The sequence below is a fragment of the Fundulus heteroclitus genome, chromosome 13 (assembly GCF_011125445.2).
Source record: "Fundulus heteroclitus isolate FHET01 chromosome 13, MU-UCD_Fhet_4.1, whole genome shotgun sequence".
In the NCBI taxonomy this organism is placed as follows: Eukaryota; Metazoa; Chordata; class Actinopteri; order Cyprinodontiformes; family Fundulidae; genus Fundulus; species Fundulus heteroclitus.
Window position 1 is genome coordinate 16,508,801 of NC_046373.1, and position 18,637 is coordinate 16,527,437.

At 40.8% G+C, this 18,637-nt stretch overlaps 1 protein-coding gene across 2 annotated transcripts in view; it reads left to right on the plus strand.

The window, feature by feature from the left end:
• pag1 (phosphoprotein membrane anchor with glycosphingolipid microdomains 1) overlaps positions 1-18,637 on the plus strand; it is a 95,428-nt gene that overhangs the window by 51,044 nt on the left and 25,747 nt on the right. For both annotated transcript variants that reach the window (XM_012868605.3, XM_012868604.3), the window contains exons 3-8: positions 1,192-1,228; positions 4,117-4,348; positions 5,899-5,956; positions 9,664-9,760; positions 10,815-10,984; positions 11,143-11,577. In XM_012868605.3, coding sequence (XP_012724059.3) covers positions 4,161-4,348; positions 5,899-5,956; positions 9,664-9,760; positions 10,815-10,984; positions 11,143-11,577 — 948 coding nt within the window. In that variant the 5' untranslated portion in view covers positions 1,192-1,228; positions 4,117-4,160. The remainder of the gene's footprint in view (positions 1-1,191; positions 1,229-4,116; positions 4,349-5,898; positions 5,957-9,663; positions 9,761-10,814; positions 10,985-11,142; positions 11,578-18,637) is intronic.

Consider the following 18,637-nt stretch of genomic DNA (forward strand, 5'->3'; position numbering starts at 1 on the left):
AATGCCTGCTGCCTAAAGTATGTCTAAAAGTTGAGGGAAATGCGGTTCAGCAAGTCTTGCAAATGAAGAGTTGTGGGTTCACTTCCAGCCTCGTCCTGCCACATGCTGATCCTGAGGCTAAACTACAAAAGCGTAACTAAAAATAAGTAAACTTTTCTTAAAATTTTTGTATTTGTCCTTGATTTGAGCAGGTAAATAAGATTATCTGCCGATAGAATAAGATTTTTGCGCTTAAAATAGAAACAACTCATCATCATCATCAAGTGCAGAATATCTAATTATCTTATTTTAGGGGTCAAAACAATCATTGCATTGGCAGATCATCTTATTTAACTTAAACTTAAACACAAAAAAGATCCGTTTTTGCAGTGTGCGACACAGAGCCTACCCGTGTAGGGAGGGTTTTCCGTCACGCACACCTTTCGCACGTTGCTGGGCTGAGTTTCTGGGAGTTGTAAGCCACGCCCCCTTCGGCTCTTTGATCCCAGCCGCAGGTTATAAAAGTTTGTGCGCCCCGTGATCAAGGGGAAAACAAACAGGGGATTATTGGTTGTGATGTTATTGCAGAACAGCGATCTGAAAGCTGCTCCTTCTGCTCAGTGCGCCTTTTTCTGAAGCATTTTTTTCTTCCACATGACTTTCCACAAACATCCTTAGACGCAGAGCTCTGTGATTAGCCGTTTTTAGGCGATAGCCCTATTTTTGCTATGGAGCGTGTCTTTCATTGTCTACTGCACAACTGCCGTGGTCGTGTAGGTCATAGCGTGACAGTAATGTCTCTGTATTAAACTGTCTTTTTTTTGAATCGTCTTATGCAGTAGTGTAGTTTTCTGAGAAAAGTCTGTTTTGAATTTACATTAGTTGTAATCCATAATCATCACAAATCACAGGAAAGAAATAATTCTGTGCGCAACGAATCCTAGTGGGAATTTCCCTTTTTATAAGTGGAACCGCTGAAATGAAGGCACTTTTTCAGAGATTCTAATTCACTGAGATGCTCCTGTATGTGCGTATCAGAGCTTTCACACAGCCTGTTGTGAATTTGCACACCAGATTCCCTCATTACCACCCGACTTACACGGCTTCCTGTCTGCAGCCACTGATACTCACTCCCCGAAAAAAGCCAATCCCCGCTCCCTGAGGTAATAACCTTCCCCTGCCTTCCTCTCATTTTTATCTTCTCTCTTCCAGGCGAGGCCACCCCTGACTAATCGTCCACGGCGTCGAGGTAAGGCTGTTTTCCCCTCCTCAACAGGCACTCGCACAGAAAGCGGCAGGAAAACTCCACCGGTGTGCCCAAAACAGAACCCCCCCCCCCCCTCCACCTCCTTTTTTTTAAGTTTTAATTTGCTTTGTACTCAAACACAACACTTCTCTGCCTGCCAGAGCACGAGTCCACGGCTCCTACGCTGCCGCCGGGACACATTAGCATAGGATGCACAGGGGGGAGAGACAAAGAAGTTTGTTCAGCGCTGGAACAACTTGCGTGCCTTCTGCACACTCCTGGCTGGAGTTTGGCTCATGCAAAAAAATAAAGCAGGAAGTAAGAGCTTCAGTTCCACAGTATTCCAATGCAGCATCTATGGTCTGGTTGTCCCCTTGGCTGATTGAATGGAAGACATACACAAGAAGTGGGCAAATATGCAAAATCCAAACACTCCTGACTTTGTGTGCTCCTTGCTCATTGGCCTCCTTTATATCCCCGCGTCCTTGCAAACACACAAAGCACACTCTCTCTGGGCTACACACCGCCCCTCTCCACATTTATTTGTTTGACATTTCTAGAAGCTCACACGTTCTCCCTCCCCTCCTCCACCTCCCTCCTCGTGCCCCCCCCCCTCCTTCCCCACACCGCCCATGAATCACCTGTGATAAAATCAGGGGGTTCCATCAGTTCGGTGAAGCCTAACTTTAGCTGTTAGACGGAGACGTGAGGTGCTTTCTGATGCTGTGCGCAGAGCCCGCATGCTGGCTGTGGAGGGTCTGTTATGTCTATGGAGGGGAGGGAGGGGGGGGGGCACTGCAGCAGACTGCACTGCAGCCACACTCTGTTCTGCCGTGCCACCTGCTGGTCATATCTGGACATAGCATGCAGTTTGAGTTGATTAATGTTAATCAACAGGATTAAAGCTGATTAACATTAGCGTTAGCTGGGGAGTCCTCAGGGTGGAAAGGTGGAAACAGGTCTTAATGAAATATATGTCTAAGCAGCCAAACTCTTTTCCAAAATCTTTTATATTGAAATGTGATATTAAAATTTGTATTAACTTTATAGCTAAAAATGCCCCGTAACAATTGCAGTCCATTGCAGTGTTTGTTTTATTTCCTTAGTGCACATTTTTTACACTTTTGGGAAGTTGCAGAGACTTTGATTTAAAACACATAATATCTGCAGCTATTATTTGATGATTTTGAGCTTTGGGCAGCCAGTCTCAGAAACTAAGACAGGAAAAGCACTAATGTTGGTTTAGCTTTGTTTTTAATAGTTTAGTTATTACCAGGAAGAACTAGAGAGGACTGGTTAGGGATGCAAAAATGTTTGGGTCAAGGTGGCAGGGTTTTGGGTTAATGATACTTTTAAATATTTGATATTTTGGTCAAACTTTAACAGCTGTGTTTCATTCAGCTTTTATAACAGAACCGCTGGAAGCCGCACCCTTTATACTTATTGGTACCCGTGCTAAAGATGTGTAAAAAACACTTCAGATGAATAGTTTCTTTCTTGCAGTAGGATAATTTAACACTGATTATTTTAAATCACAAACCCTTTAATTTGAGTATATTGGTTTGGTGGCTGGGGGAAAGAATTAAAAACATTTAGATATATAGTTTTTGCACAAAACCAAGGTAAAGCACAATTATTGATCTATTTGCTAAGAAGACAACTACTGGAGTATACAGATCCTTTCTTGCAAAACAGGGTAAATATGCATGGGGAAGTGTAAGAAGCCTGATTGCTGTCTCATCTGACCAAAGTGCATGGCTGCAGGTCAAGTCACAGTAGCATTTAGAAAAGTCCATACGTTTATTTTGGTCAACATTAAGATAGCTGCAAAGTTTTGTCCTCTGAAGTCAGCTTATCCAGGTTCCCAAAAACAACAAGAATGGAAGAAGAGTCAGACCTAACCGAGCTGTCCCGAGTTCAGTGGGCAGTGTGGCTGTTGCACATAGAGCAGACAGTGAAAGTTGCTGCTATAAAGCATTAATTAGAACAGTTTGCGTCCCTTTAAACCAGAGGTTTTGGTAGTATTATAATAGAAATATGTAGATCAGGTAATAAGCGTCTTACATTCCTTGTAAAATAGAAAAGAAGAAAAAAAAAGATTTTCAGTTTAATTGTTTTTCCACGAAATTAAATTCCATTACGCCCGAAATTTCTAATATCCCTTACACGTTTAGAGTCAAAGTAATCTTTTAAATTTACCAAGATGTTTCTTATGACTATAAGTTATATTAATTGTTGGACCAGCCCAGCCGGAGTCCTGCATGGAATCAGAGAGAGAATATTTAGATCCGGGTGATGCCAAGGAGGTCTTTTTAATAATAATAATAATAATAATAATAATAATAATAATAATAATAATAATAATTGAACTTTATTGATCTCACAATGGAGAAATCGCATCTTAACCCATCCCCTTGGGGAGCAGTGGGCTGCAACTGTGGGCTGCAACTTCTCAGAGCGCAAGCTCACTGCTCTAACCACTAGGCCAACACTCTCCCTTTTAACCTCAGTATTGAATTTGAGTTGATCTGACCGCAATTAAGAAAGATATAAATTATGACATGCCATTTTTATAATCAAATCTGTAAATAAAAACAGGCATTTTTTTTTCAAAATTGGAAATCCTTTTACATTATTTTATCATTTGGGAGATGCTTGTCTCATTTCCAATCAGAAGCAAAAGGTCTTGGCTAAATGAAAATAATTTAACCAGGCGTATGAATAATTGTGAGCTAGCTATAAATGTTAATAGAACTGATGGGGGGGGGGGGGTGTTAAAAGGGACACGATCCAGAAAAAGCAACAAGTCATCAGAGTTTCATTTTTTTTGGGATGATTTTTGAATCAGACTCCAGCTGAACCCGTGTTTGCATTTGCTTGTGTTTTCCCAGCTGGTACCTGTCCGATGTCCTCTGCCCACACAGTGTGATGTGTCATGGCTCCATTGCTGAGTGGAGTGCGGTGGCTGTCGGAGGCGGGAGTTGTTGGGTCGGGGACGGCAGCTGCCACCGGCGCCGCGTCCTGGCCGCAGAGTGAGCAGCTGGTGTTGGTCGTCACCCTCAGCATCGTCACCGGCTTTCTGCTTCTCTCTGTGCTGCTGGGGCTCTGCGCCAGTTGCCGGGGGTGAGTGTAGCAAAAGATGCATATATTTTCTTAGCAATTTAATGTTTGGCCCTTTAAGTTCTCGAAGTGAATAAATATAGACCTTCGTAAACAAAGAAAATGCTGTCCATCGTAGCACATTTCCATTAACTGACTATTTTACAGGTGCATCTCAATAAGTCATACTTTTATTTAAAAAAAAGTATTTCTTTCAGTAATTCAATAAAAAAGTGAAGTTCATATATTATACACATTTATAGCACACAATGTGGTTTATTGTATGCAGTTACTTATCCTATTTCTGATGTTTATGGCTTTTAGCTTATGAAAACTAATACATATGACCAGTTAAAGAAGATTTTAATACAGAAGTGTTGGTGTGGCTTACACATTCATGGATAATATTGCTAACCTGAAGACAAATCATTAAAATGTCACTGCTGGAGAAGCTTGATGTTTACAGAGTATTGTGTGCAATCGTAATGGAAAGTTTAGTGGAAGGAAAACGTGCCATAGAAACATTGCACAAGCTCCTGAGAAGATTGTGAAATAAAGCCCATTGAAGGCAAGTCAAATTTATTTGTATAGGACATTTCAGTACAAAGACAATGCAAAGTGCTTTACATTATTAAAATATAGTAAAATAAAACAGAATAAAAGCAAGTTGAAGTGTTTTAGGGAGATCCACAAGGTGCGGAAAGCAGATTTAGCAACTAAATTAAGGTCCAGGTGTATCGAGGAAAAGTGGAGAGGCGCTGAATCCAAGTTCATAATCATTTTGGGGAGATATGCCACATGTTTGTGTTTTGTAAGGTCCAAAGTCAGCACCGCCATCAGCAAGGAACTTTTGGAGCACCACAATCACATCTCCTTCACGTGATGCAGTAATTCATGCAAAAGGAACCTCAACAAAGTATTGAGTTAATATACTGCATAGTACATAAACATAGTAATTGCATTTTGGGTATTCATTAGGACTTAGCCATAATTATTAAAATAACCAGGAATAAGAACTTAAATATATCACAGTGTGAAATGAATCAATATAAGGTGTTAGTTTTGCTTTTTGAATAAACTGAAGACAATTAACATGACGTATTGAGCTGCCCTTGGACTCCTATAAGGCTACGCTTGTCTTATTTCCTAGATCACCTAGATTAGATTTTCATTTTCTATACGTTTCTTGTAGCTGTCTTACTTTCACATCTTCCTATTATTGTAAATCCATTGCTGCGTCTGCTCTCAAAGCCCCTCAATGTCAGATAGAAGCCCACAGGCTTTGTTTAAAAAAAAAAAAAAAACACTGGCAGGTCTGTTACACTGGATTGCATCAGCTTCCACCAGTGGACCTTACAAAGTGAACAAAGAGTCTATGTTTTTTTTTTTTACCTGAAGGACAAAGTCCTTGCATTCCTGGTTTGCAGTGTACACATTAGAGACTAACGGCTTTTTTCTTTTTTTTAGCTAAATCTGTTATTTGATCATGTGTTAAAGTCAAAAACATTGAAAAACACACAATTCTTGTTCTGCACCGTGTCTTTCCGTCATCTCTTTATTCTTCGCTCTTTCAGGCAGAAGAAAGCAACAAATGGACATCCTGCAGGAGACCAGCAAAACCTTGTAAATGGAGTAAGTAGGATTGCATTTTAGAAAAATAAACGTCAATGTTATGTATAATGCACAATTACTAAGGAGACCTGAAATACCACAAAAAGAGATAATAGATTTTAATCCATGTTCTTGCAACATTGTTTTGCACTGCCACCGTCCCTTTTTACCTCAGCCTTGACATGTCGGTATAAAACTCAGGTACTTTATGCTCATTTTATTCTAAGTTTGTTTCTGCTCAGGTTTGACCGTTAATATTTTCACTAGATATGACTGCTTTGCAAACATTTAGCTTGAATAAATCTCCTTGACAAAAGCCCAGAACCTAGTTCTATTCAAATTTCATTAGACCAGAGTCTAATTCAGTTGATTAGAAATAGCTGGCAATAAAATAAATTATTTAGAAATGATCAAGTCATAGTCTTTGCAGCAAAACCATATTGATTACTTTGTCATAGAGACACAGCTCAATTTCTAAACAATAGGCTAGGAGTACTTTTTATGGGAAGGTGGAAAAAACAAGGAAGGACTCATAGTTAACGGTAGCAATAACTTCATGAGTGGCCTTTTCCAAGAAAGAGACGCTGCTAAACACAGAAACACTAACCCCGGGGCTGCACTGAACGCGGAAGCGTCACAGGAGCGCCAACCACTGAGCTATATAATACACTGGAGTGCTAATCATCGTCTGTTTGAACGAGTCGCTTTGAAGCCACCAGCCGCCATCTTGGTACTCCCTATTTCCCCCAGAATATGTGCGCTACAGCATCGAATAACGAGAATTTTCTAATGTTCAGGGGGGCTTAAGACTTTTAAAATGTCAAATGCCATATAGTTTTATGTTATGTTCTAAAAATATCAAGTACTGAGAAAGTCATGTGCTGAAATATTTTGCATTTTATTCATTTAAATATATATGTTTAACATTTATAAATATAAACAATATACAAAAACATATATTTACATATGGGTATACATATATATACATGTATACATATACACATACTTATATATACATATATACATATTTAATATGAATAACATGTAAAATATTTCAGCACCTAATTTTCTAGTAGTTGATAGTGTTAGTACATCCACTGACTGTAGAATTACCTGTGAAACGTTTTCACTCAGCCAGAAAACTGCTTGTTGTTGCAACCAAATCCTGTGGGATTCTGTGAGAGTAGGGAGGAGCAAGATGGCGGCCAGTGACTTCAGTTTTTCGGCAAAATCAGCACTCCAGTGTATTATATAGCTCAGTGGCGCCAACCAGCTCACCACTACGCATTTCTGTGCACGCTGCTTCTCTAAAATACGCAGCTGTTCTATTGACTCCATGTCAATCTAGATCAGAGCGGATCGTTCTGGCAGGAAGTCAGTTGATGGCTTTACAACGAGTTCACAAGTAAGAGACTACATGTGTGGACTTCGGATTGCATTTTACTATTACTGTCATTTTCTGCGGCTCCAGCACCAATCCACCAGCAGATCTTACTTGATACTTGACACCTTGGACGACAATTTTTATTTTTATTTAAAGCCTACAAGTACACTACTATCTCGCGATGACACAATCTTCGCATGATCCGAGTCCAACCTCGCACCGGCGCTCCGCTCTTAATCGCTCCCGGTGGAAAGGGTGCCTGGCAGAAACCGCCGCGCTCCCGCGACACTTGCACATTCAGTGTTCAGGGTCAGGAGTACTTTCAAGGAGAAGGAGGAAACAAAGGGAGAATCCAAAGTTAATGGCAAAATGGTTGCAAAACATCTCTATGATCATTGTTCTTATCTCCTACGTACAAAGAGCGCACATGCGTGAAATTCCACTGACATTTCCAGATCAGCTACTTTACTGTTGATGCTGTTTAATTTAACCCTATCACTCTAAATCACTTCAGCGAGTCTGAAAAGAACAATATAATATTTATAGAGGTGACCTCAGCCATTTTCTTTCTGTTAATGACACCGTGTCCTCTACAATAACAGTCAGGCGTTGGATACTAATTACCAACTGCATTAATATCCATACCTCCCTAATCAGGTCTGCAGCCTTCACAGACTGAACGACTCTCCTCTTATTGCCTTATTGTGTCGCTCGTTCGGTGGCTTTGTTATGGTCCGTGTCTGTCTGCCGCATGTATTCGTCCGTGAGAACATCCAGGAGAGCGCTTTCCGCGTTTGATCGATATCTTCACTCTAACCCTCTGCACAAACATAATTTGCCGGCTTGCCAGTTTGTTACAATAGGCGCCCATTTGTATGTCGGACCGTGTCAAAGCCTGGCAGGGTAAACGGGGCTCTTTGTCTGTGAGCACGAGTATGTATTCCTCTCTCACCTGCAATCCGTCTGCATTGAGTATCACTTATGCCTCTTCATCATTTACTGCGGCGGTTTTAAGCACTATTTTTTTTTCTCTCTGACTAAGTTTGGCATCATTACTGTCGAACACAAATCAAACAAAACTGAACTTTCGGAGCTACAGCCAAACATAATGCTTAATGACGACATATTTTCAGCCAAGCGGTCGATGACATTTATTAGCAGTATTAACAGAAAGCACGAATTAATAAATGCGTTATTGCGTCGTTTGTCTAAAGACGGCAAACAAAGGCGAGATCACATGAAAACTATCGAGGTTATAAAATAGTTAAAACATTACATCATTGAATGCAGCAGCTATGAGAGCGTGTGGCCACTAGGTGGGGCTGCAGAGCTTCTCATCCACCGTCCTCCAATCAGACATGCAGGATGAAAACAACAAACCTAAACAAAGAACCTTCCGGGCTGACACCTTTTTGAGGATGTTTTCACATTTTCTGAACTCTGTGACCGAGCGCTGATGTTGCTCAGAGGAACAACAGCGTCTGTGTTACCAAATCCCAGCTCTGTCTCAAAAAGTGCGCAGCACATCCTGTGTTAATTGGCGTACTCTTCTGTTATTTGGAGTTGTGATTGGCGCAGGGAAGCCTTTGCGAGATGTGTTGTTGTTGTTTTTTAAAAGCTCGCATGATGTTCCTCTTTAGTAATCGAATTTAGGTGCAAAGAAAGGATCTCAGCTGCTGGTGTCTCCTTGTGAAATCCTAACCAACCTGCCATTTTCAGAGATGTCGCTCTGTGTCGCTGAGGTTTTTGTGGAAGGAAGTTTGGTGAAACAGGGCAACAGATATTTGTGCGGTTTGGCCTCTTTGAGTGAACTTTTGCTTCTTTTCTTGACTTAGTGTTGCCGTCTGCAGTTCAGTGGATATTAGATCACAAACGTGAAATAAAGTCTGAGAGTTTATTTTTTTAAAAATGCCAGACCTCTTCAGTTTAACTTGGTGCACGTCACAAACATGCAGTTTTGTGTGATTTAGGTGCCATTTTCCTTTGTTGTTTATGCAAACAGAAATTGTTAGCTATTTGTAGTAATCTGTTCTTGGTAATCAAGAAAAAAACTGATGCTTAATTAGGCATGAATAATGTTTAGGTAATGAACTTAAAGTAGTGTGACCAGAATAGCTCAGACAAAAAGAGGCAGGGCTGCATGAAAATTGATTAGCGCTGCAAAGATGAGAGAAATATCCAGAAAGCCGACGAACCTTTTTAAAATCGTTGCGCTTCCTACCGATTCTGCGTTGCATAGGTGTTTGAAAGTCACCCATTTTGTCCAAGCAAGCGCAGATTGATTTCTGCTCTGCAGCGAGGTGAGCTCTCTGCAGCAACAAACATCTCATCCTTTGTTGTGCAGGTGTCAGAGAAGGAGGTGATCAGCCAATCAGCAGACAGTCCAGTGACTGACGCGGCAGTCAGCAGCTCTCACAATGGTCCTCTAACCAGCGGTACAAGTAAGCAGAGACATATAGCCTCAGCTTTGTTTCATCTTGTCATTCGTGTCGTAGCTGTCATGCATCATGTCTCCTTTGACCACAAATGTCAAGGTATGCTATTAGGATTTGACTTCATACTAAAGAAAGTAATGCAGAATTTCCAAATAGAAGAGAAAGGACCCATAGTTTTAGTGTTTAGTGTATTTATAAGTAGATGTGTGGTCTTATATGGCTCTAATGTATGGCATAATTTCAAAACCTACCAAGACATGACCATCGTCCTAAAATTGAGAGCATAGATCAGCAGTAAAGCAGCAAAGTGGTCCATGGTAACTTTGGCAGAGCTGCAGAGATCCGCAGCTCAGGTAGGATCATCTCTTGCCACTAAAGCTATTAGTTGTGCTCAGCTCAGATCTGGCCTTTATGGAGGAGTAGCAAGATTGTTGAATTCTTAAAAGAATGCCAAAAGGATCCGTCTCTGTAGTTTTGCCAGAAGCCACGGTGGCAACAGCAAACACGTGAAAGGTGCTTTGGTCAGATTAAAGTTGTGATTTTTTTTTTTTTAACAAATGAAATGCTGTGTGGGGCTCAAACCTACACCTTGAACACATCATTCCTTCTGTGAATCATGGTAGCAGCTGCATGATTCTGGGGGGTAAGCGGTTCTTCTGCAGGGACAGGGAAGCTGCTCAGAGTTTATCGGGGGGGGGGGGGGGGGGGGGGGGTGCAAAGATGAATGAATAAATCAGAGATTATACCCCAAAAGACTTGCAGACGTGAATGCACCATAGGGGGATCGACAAAGTATTGGCTCAGGGTGCACAAATGTTTGCCGCTAATCCAGGAGGATTTTTATTTGTAAAAACCCCAGTTTTCATCTTAAAGGATCTACTTCTGATATCCTGGTTAAAGGTATGATAGCACACCTTTTAGTGGTCGAGTGGGGTCTACGGCCCAAAAGGTCAAAGGGGGGACACTTTAAGGATCATCATGTTATGCAAGTATGTGGTTGAAATGGGACAGAAAAGGTAAATCAATTGAAAAATAAATAGTCTGTGTCTTCCTCCAACAGTCCTCTCAGACACGCAGGACACCAGCCCTCAGCTGTCCGAGGAGCAGCTCTCCAGCCAATCAGAGCTCAGGTCCTCTAAATATCATCAGGACCGAGAGCTTCCCAGCCTCCCTCCAGGCAGCACCCATATGGAGGGCAGACCCCCACCCTCAGGAGACAGCACTTATGAGGTCGGCGTTTAAAGTCCCCTGTTTTTACTACGCCCCGAGTTTGAATGATGTTATCGAAGCTTTTATTGTGAGGCTGTTATAGCGAGTACTGGTGAATTAAAGGACGTGGCAGTGAGAAAACCAGATCAGTCAGACGAGCCTGTCTCTGTGGTCTCCAGGTGGTGAAGGAGATGGAGGTGGCGTCCCGCGACGTCAGCGTTGAGGACTCTCTGTACGAGACTGTCAAGGAGATCAAAGACACCTCTGTGCAACCCCGCCTCGCCAACGGTACCGTCCAGCCGAGCCCCGATGAACCTCCAGCTCAGCCGCACGTCCTTGTCAACGGCCACCCCAGCCCCTGCACGCCGGAGCGGGGGCCGCTCTGCGAGGGGGTGGAGTACGCCTCGGTTGACCTGCGAAAGAAGAGCCGTCACAGCGCCGACCTGGAGGCCAACAGGGGCGCCGAGTACGCCGCCGCTCTCTCCCAGCAGCAGCGTGCGGAGGAGCCCGAGGACGACCCGCCTCCGCCCGTACCAGAGAAGGTCCTGGTGGGAAACGACGGCCAGTCGGTGGTGATGAACGGTCTGGAGGGGGCCGGGCTGCACAACGGAGAGGTGAGGACTGAGCTGCACACCTGTAGATGACTGGACACATTAAAGGGCAAAGCTGAAGTGGGTCCTCTTTAAAGACAGTGGTCTGCAAAAATTATCAATTGCCCTGAATTTGTTTTCATAGTTTGTCTGATTACAAAACATCACAATCTATTTAGATTTTATGTGTTACACCAACATATGTACATTACAATTATGCAGTTGGATAGAAAGGATGCATGTTTTTTGATGTTTCTTAGACATAAAATATCTGAAATGTGTGCCATGTATTTTTATTCAGATGTAATGTTCTGAATCGCCTTTTGCTGCAAGTCTTCTGGATCATAATCTACCTGCTTGTGTCTAAAAAGACCCACACTTTCGCCCGTTCTCTACTAAATATCTGAAGCTTGGTTAGAGTTTCTAATTCTAAGTATGCTGGTGAAGATTCTCAGTCATGGTCATTCCAAAAAAAAGTAAAAAAAAAAAAAACAACTGGACTTGTTTTCCGTAGTTGAAGACGTTTCGCTTCCTCTCCAGGAAGCTTTCTCAATTCAAAAAGTCTGGAGTAATGTGGAGTAACAAGCTTTATACCATTGCCTAACAAAGGCCTTGCAAGGGCTTAGATAACATGCAAATTCAACAGAAACAGGTCCACCCCTTAGTAATGGGCGGTCGTTAAAGCCATTAGGCCTGCAGATTGGACTGGTCCACTCCTCTGTAACGAGGAGTCGTTAGGGTTGTTATTGGCTTGGCTTAAAGGAACAATGTTTTGATCACCTGAATGAGGGTAACACTCTAATTCTATGTAACTAATTTATTTTTACAGGCCTAGCCACAGACTCTTGATTGGATTTATGTCTGGACTTTGAATAGGCCAATCCAACACAACATCACATGTAAAACATGCCATTGCGGCTCAGGCTTTAATTTCCGCCACCTAAATCCTTCTGGAAGTAGAACCTACACCTGAGTCTCAAATCTTTTGCAGCTTTTAACGAGTTTTCTTCCAAGATTGCCATGAATTTAGCTTCATCCTTCCCCACAGCATGATGCTACCACCACCATGTTTCACAGTGAGGACGGTGTGTTCAGGGTGATGTGCGGTCCTTTTTCCACCACGTGTAAAGGCCAAATAGTTCAGCTTTAGTGTTATCTGACCAGACCAAGCAGCTTCTTCCAAGGACTTCTTTCACTAAAGTTCTCTAACAAACCAGTGAGACCTTCAGAGGACAGCTGGATTTCTACTAACATTAAATTACACAAAGGTGGATTCCTGAAGGCGGTTGCTTGGACTGGATTTTATTTATGGATTTCATTATAAGGGGGCCTGAATTATAATGCATGTCACATTTTGTTAGAATTTTGGTTTGCTACCCATTTTATAGTTTTCTATTGACATTATGATTAAGCGCCTTATAAATGCAGTTTATTTGATGGACACAAAGTTTAGTTTTGGTTTGCAAGGTGACAAGATCCGTGATAATTCTTTGGGTATGAATACTGTTGCCCTTTCTATTTTAAAATGGAGGACAGAAGAGAAGACTGAAAATAGAAGCTGGAGTTAGAAAAGCAGAAGATAGATGGAATAGAGATGCTGATGGCGAGATTGACTAAAAAAAAAAAGCATTGAAATGACTGGGAGGCATTAAGAAGAAAGAGTCAAGGGTTCGGGGTGACCCAGCAGCATACAGATGAAGTCCTCTGTGGCAAAAGAGTGAAAAGTAGTGAAGATGGTGGGATGATAAGGAAGAAAAGGCTCTGAAGAGGAGAAAGGGAGAGCAGGAGATGGGACTGATGGGGAGCGATTGAAGAGGTGAAAACTGATGAACATCACTGTAACGTCGGGGCTAGAGCAAAGCAGAGCTGCTCTCTACGCGCTGGCTTTGACAAGCCGACAGCATATCACATTAACAAGCACATCGCAGCAACTTTTCTCATTTAAAAACTCTCCCCTGGAGTTAAATCTGTTTGCTTTCATCTTCATTTGCATTTCGCTCTCTTTCTCTTTCTCCTGTTTAAAGGGATTATTTGGTTCGTTAGTGTCTGTAGAAAAGCTACATTTATTTGTTTCTGTTGTTAGCTGTTAAAGCAACGTTTTTAGAAAAAGATCCTTCGCCGAGGATGCGTCAGATGCATGGGTTCTAATGCAAATTAAAGTACAACTTGCGTCTATATGGATCCCAAAAGGGACCGTATGCATCTCTATGCGACCCTGAACTGGATGAACTTGGGCTAAATTTATTCGAAAGATGAAAAGATTAAAAACACAAAAAATGCAATAGGAGTCCAGTATAGTATTTGGGAGGAAACAAAGCTAATTATGAGCATAAACAGTAGTTTATTTCATGGGTTTGTGTTGCAAAACATTGAACTTCTGAGATAGCATGAAATATACCATTTATGCTCCCAATGTTCAGCATTATTCTCTGAATTTATTCTTTAAACTTTTTCATTGTTGAATTCCATTGATATTTCCACCCCACTTAGCTGTCATTATACGCGTGCTCTTAAGTTATGGACAGAAGCAGCAAAACGCTTCTCTTTAAAGGTATATAGTCAAGTTATATGTTTATAAAAAAAAGACCAAAGACCGTTTGATCATGATAAAATAAAGCTATACATTAAATACACTGATCTACAGCAACTTTAAGAACCTCATATCAGAACATTTACTCACATCAATCAACTCTGCGGTCAAATCTGAGAGATCGGCAGGTTTAGCATCTGCTTCAGTGAATATCAAACTTCATACTGTATTCCCAGCGACATTCTAGTCTTTTCCCTCCTGGAATCATATTTTTTTGCGTTTTTTTTTTCTTCTTTTTTTCAATGGATCTTGGACCATTCTACATTGTTTCGCTAGGAGATGCTAATAGCCGTTAGCCACTTCCTTGTTTTATCCCTACTGCACATGCGCAGTGTTGTACTTCCTCTGCTATTAAAAATAAACACAAAAGGCTTTATTTACTAACAAATTGAGCAAAAACAAAGCGTAAAACGCCTGAATAATTACTAATATGCCAGCACGATGTGATAATTTTTCATAAAAACTTTGTATGCAACCAGAGTGAGCTACTGACGTATGAATAAAAAAGTCAAATAACGTGGCTATACATCTTTAAGATGTATAATGTTAAAAATTTAATGCAGCATGTTTTGTCTTATTAGCTTCCCTCTTACATATTTAAAAACACATAGTCAATGCTATATATACAGTTTGAGCTTGACTCATACTCTGAGCATACTAAGAAGCTGTTTTGCAGCTTGTTTGTTAAAACCTAGTTTGTAGGTGTTTTCTCCCGTTCCCTTGACTCCTGCTGAGAGGTGGGAAACATCATAGCAATCAGTGATATGGCGGGCTGTCGTCTAAATTAATTCCTCCTCTGAAGATCTAAAATGTGTCATCTCTCCCCGTGTGTTGCCCCATGCTGCCTCTGTTGTCAGTAGCAGCGTAGTTTTTTCTCAAAAATCTCACCCGGTGTTGTTTACATCCCCTGTACTGGCGGGGATCCAAATGATGGTGGTTCTGATCCATGTTGGTAGAAGTCAGGGAGTAAAATGCTGTAATAATAATAATGTTAATATTGCATTGTTGTATTTTATTATTATTATTCGACAAATTAGTTTTTTCTTATGACAATGTCTGTAACCTTTTTTATTACGTGTTCAATAAGATTTCTAAATGGGTTGATCAGGCTTCTTTGGACATTAATTGGGCTGGGCGACATGAACCAAAAATAGTATCTCGATATTTTTAGGGTGAATGCCGATATACGAAATTTATCTCGATATGTTTTTCTTGTCTTAAAGTAATTATAAAAATCAAAGTTTATCCCAAATGTCTCACAAGCACATTTTCTTTTAAACCCACAGCTAAAAAATAACCTACTAGAATACATAGAATGATAGAATGATTATATTGCTACATAGACCCTCTCGATATAAACAATATTGTCTCATCGTACATCTCTTTTTTAAAAATCTTGATATTTTTAAAATCTCAATATATTGCCCAGCCCTAAACATTAACATTTACAACTGTTTGCCTGTTGAATTTAGCCTTAAAAATGGATCAAACTGTCTTGCTGGTGGCTTGTTTGCAGCTTGTTTTCTCGGTCAAATGGAGCATTGTTGTCAGAGGGCGGATACAATACATTTTTATTATTTGCTAATGTATCTTTAAGTCGAACTACACCAGTTGATCTGTCAGACATTGTAATCGGCCAGGTTTGTGTTGTCCCCATCAGAGCTGGACCAGGCAGGTCCAATTATTAAAAACTAAGACATTTCTATTCCTATTTATAACATGCATAAAAAACAAGAACTTGTATTCTATACAGGCAGCAGCAGGGAGAATGTAGTTTGACTCTTTTATGTCTTAATCTGTGAAAATCGGTGTTAGCAGGTGGGACCTAAAAAAAATCGGTATAGGATAAGAAAAGTCTGATCGGTTCAGCTAGCCACGTAATCTTAAACTATAGGTGTGTTTACAGTTGTTCCGCTGCACAGACGCCTCTGGGCTGATGTCAGGTTAACAGGGGAGGTTTGCAGCTCCCTGTGGTTTACACCCATGTATGAGCAGGAGCTGACTGCCATTTGTCTTGTCCAAACCATGTATTTGTGTGTCTTTGTCGCACGTGTGTGTTTAGACTCCGACGCTGTCAGTTCCCCAGACTTCATGATGGATGATTCTGGCCGTAGAAGCTCCTTATCTGTCTGGGGCCTCATACATACAGACACATCGACACACAAATCATCTGTGCAAATACCGAGACATCTGTATGTAAATATGTAAGCGAAGCCCCTCCCCCCACCCCCACCCCATATCAGGTAGCTGCTCTCCTACGCAGAGACAGACTGTCTTATAGCACCAACCTTGATTATCAGCACTCCCGGTAGAGATGTATATAAAAAGAAGTTGAATAAATTAAATGTTTTAATGCAGTGGTGCAATATTGCACTGAAAACTTTAGGGAAATCTCACCTTTAATTTGTGTGAAGTTGTTTAGTGGTGTTCAGAATTATTATTATTATTATTATTTTACTAAATCACTGGTGGCACATTTGTTAGTTCACATAATAATAAAAAATATTTTAACTAAAATAATGTTGAAACCGTACGTGTTATTTTCTTCAGTTGCTGTGACACACATTGCCATTTCTCTTAGGCACTCTTCATAACTGGCAAGACGGGGAAAACATCAAAAGCTAGGCAGATGTGTGATCTTCATAAATGAGAAAATAGCTACATGTAAATATCCTTTGCCTAATTTTGTCACAGAAGAATAAATAAAGTTTTAACTGTTGAAAACCGCAGCAATAACAAACCATAACAACCAGTAGATACGGTCTGTATGCCAGCCAGTGGTTTGGGACAAATGCTGGGGTCTCATGTGAAACTGAATCATCATCATCTGAATATCACCTTATGCCATCATCAATAATGCTGTGGGCCCGCTTTTTGTTCTAAAATTCCAGGAAGCTTGTTAGAATACATGAAATACATGGATATTTTAAATAAAACATGGTTGATTGTACTAATAAACTGAAAGTGTAGCCCAGTTTCAACGTTTTGTTAATGTCATTTTGAAGTATCGCAATAAATAACTGAAATAACTTCCTTAATATCGCAAAAAAGTGTCTTTACGCTCGCTCGAGGTGGTTTCTTGCATTTCTTTCTCTACGCCTCCAGTCAGCATGTAACATCGACAATACTAGTCGACATGACAGAACAATTATAACTCACCTGACAGCAACACATTCCTGAAAACCTCACTCCATTTAATCTCAGATGTGTGGTCCAGACTAGTTAGCAACCTCTACTTCCTGTTTAAAACAGCCCTGCGTAACGTCAACTTCTGACGAAATTACACTTTGCCTAGCTGGGTTAATTCGCTGATTCACAATTTCTTTCTTTTTTCCCTTTTTTTGCAACATTTTAAAAGTTTGCTCAAAATTCGCATTTTTGGATGGAAACATAGCTTGTGTCAGCATTGGGTATTTCAGTCAGATACGCATAAAAAGAATAACAATTAACTCAGATATGCTTCACCAGGTACAAAATCCACTTAATCATATAGAAGACTTCCTGGTTAGAGCTGAGGAGAAGACATCGTAGGACCGGACTGAGGACACTGGGCAATCTAGAGAGATTGTCCAAAAACAGATGGTCTGTTTGGGCCACAAGTGATTTTTATATAAAATGATTATTTCTTAACGTGGAATTTGTTTCTTTTTCCCCAGTAGATGAATAACTCCAATGAAAGTTGATTAATTTTGTTTAACCTTATCAACACATGCTACTGCAATAAAAGAGGAGTTCAAACCTTTTTTACACATTAATCTTGAAGTGCCAGTAACTGGGTGGGGATACACACACACACACACACACACACACCATAATATATATATATATAATATATATATATATATATATATAATAGAATATACATATATATATATATATTATATATATATATATCTATATATATATAAACACAAATAAACATACTCAGGCAGCTTCAGTCCCTGTAAGGCTGCGAAGGTGAGCATTTGTAGATCTGTCATATACAGCAGCTGCACATGTTTACAGCCGTTTGGCGCCTGTGGGCTTTTAATGTGAGAGGCAGGAAATGAATTTGACCCTGCTGGTGGGCTGCAGCGTTAGACGTTTTGGGATGCAGCGCAGGAAATTGGCGATCTATTGATCATTCAGCACTGCTGTGGACCTCTCGCTAAAAGGGAACCATTCTAACGTAGAAAACGTATTTCTTGCCAGATATAACCCATCCTTTTCTTTTCTTCGTCGCCTTAGATTTCTTGGGTCTTTTTGCTCCACAGTGACCACGTACACGCTGCACATCTCAGCTGATGCGCCTAAACGGATGGATGTGTGCGTCTGTCAACATGTACATCGCTCATGACTGACATGCTGACACCTGAGCCGTCCGTCTTTCTGAGGTGGCTGTAATCAGCTTACTGCGCAGTCTTTTCTGCACGTCCCTGTATTATTAAATCTCCTTCATGCGTCCAACATCACCACACACAAACACACACACTCTTAATCTGCTCTTTACACGCA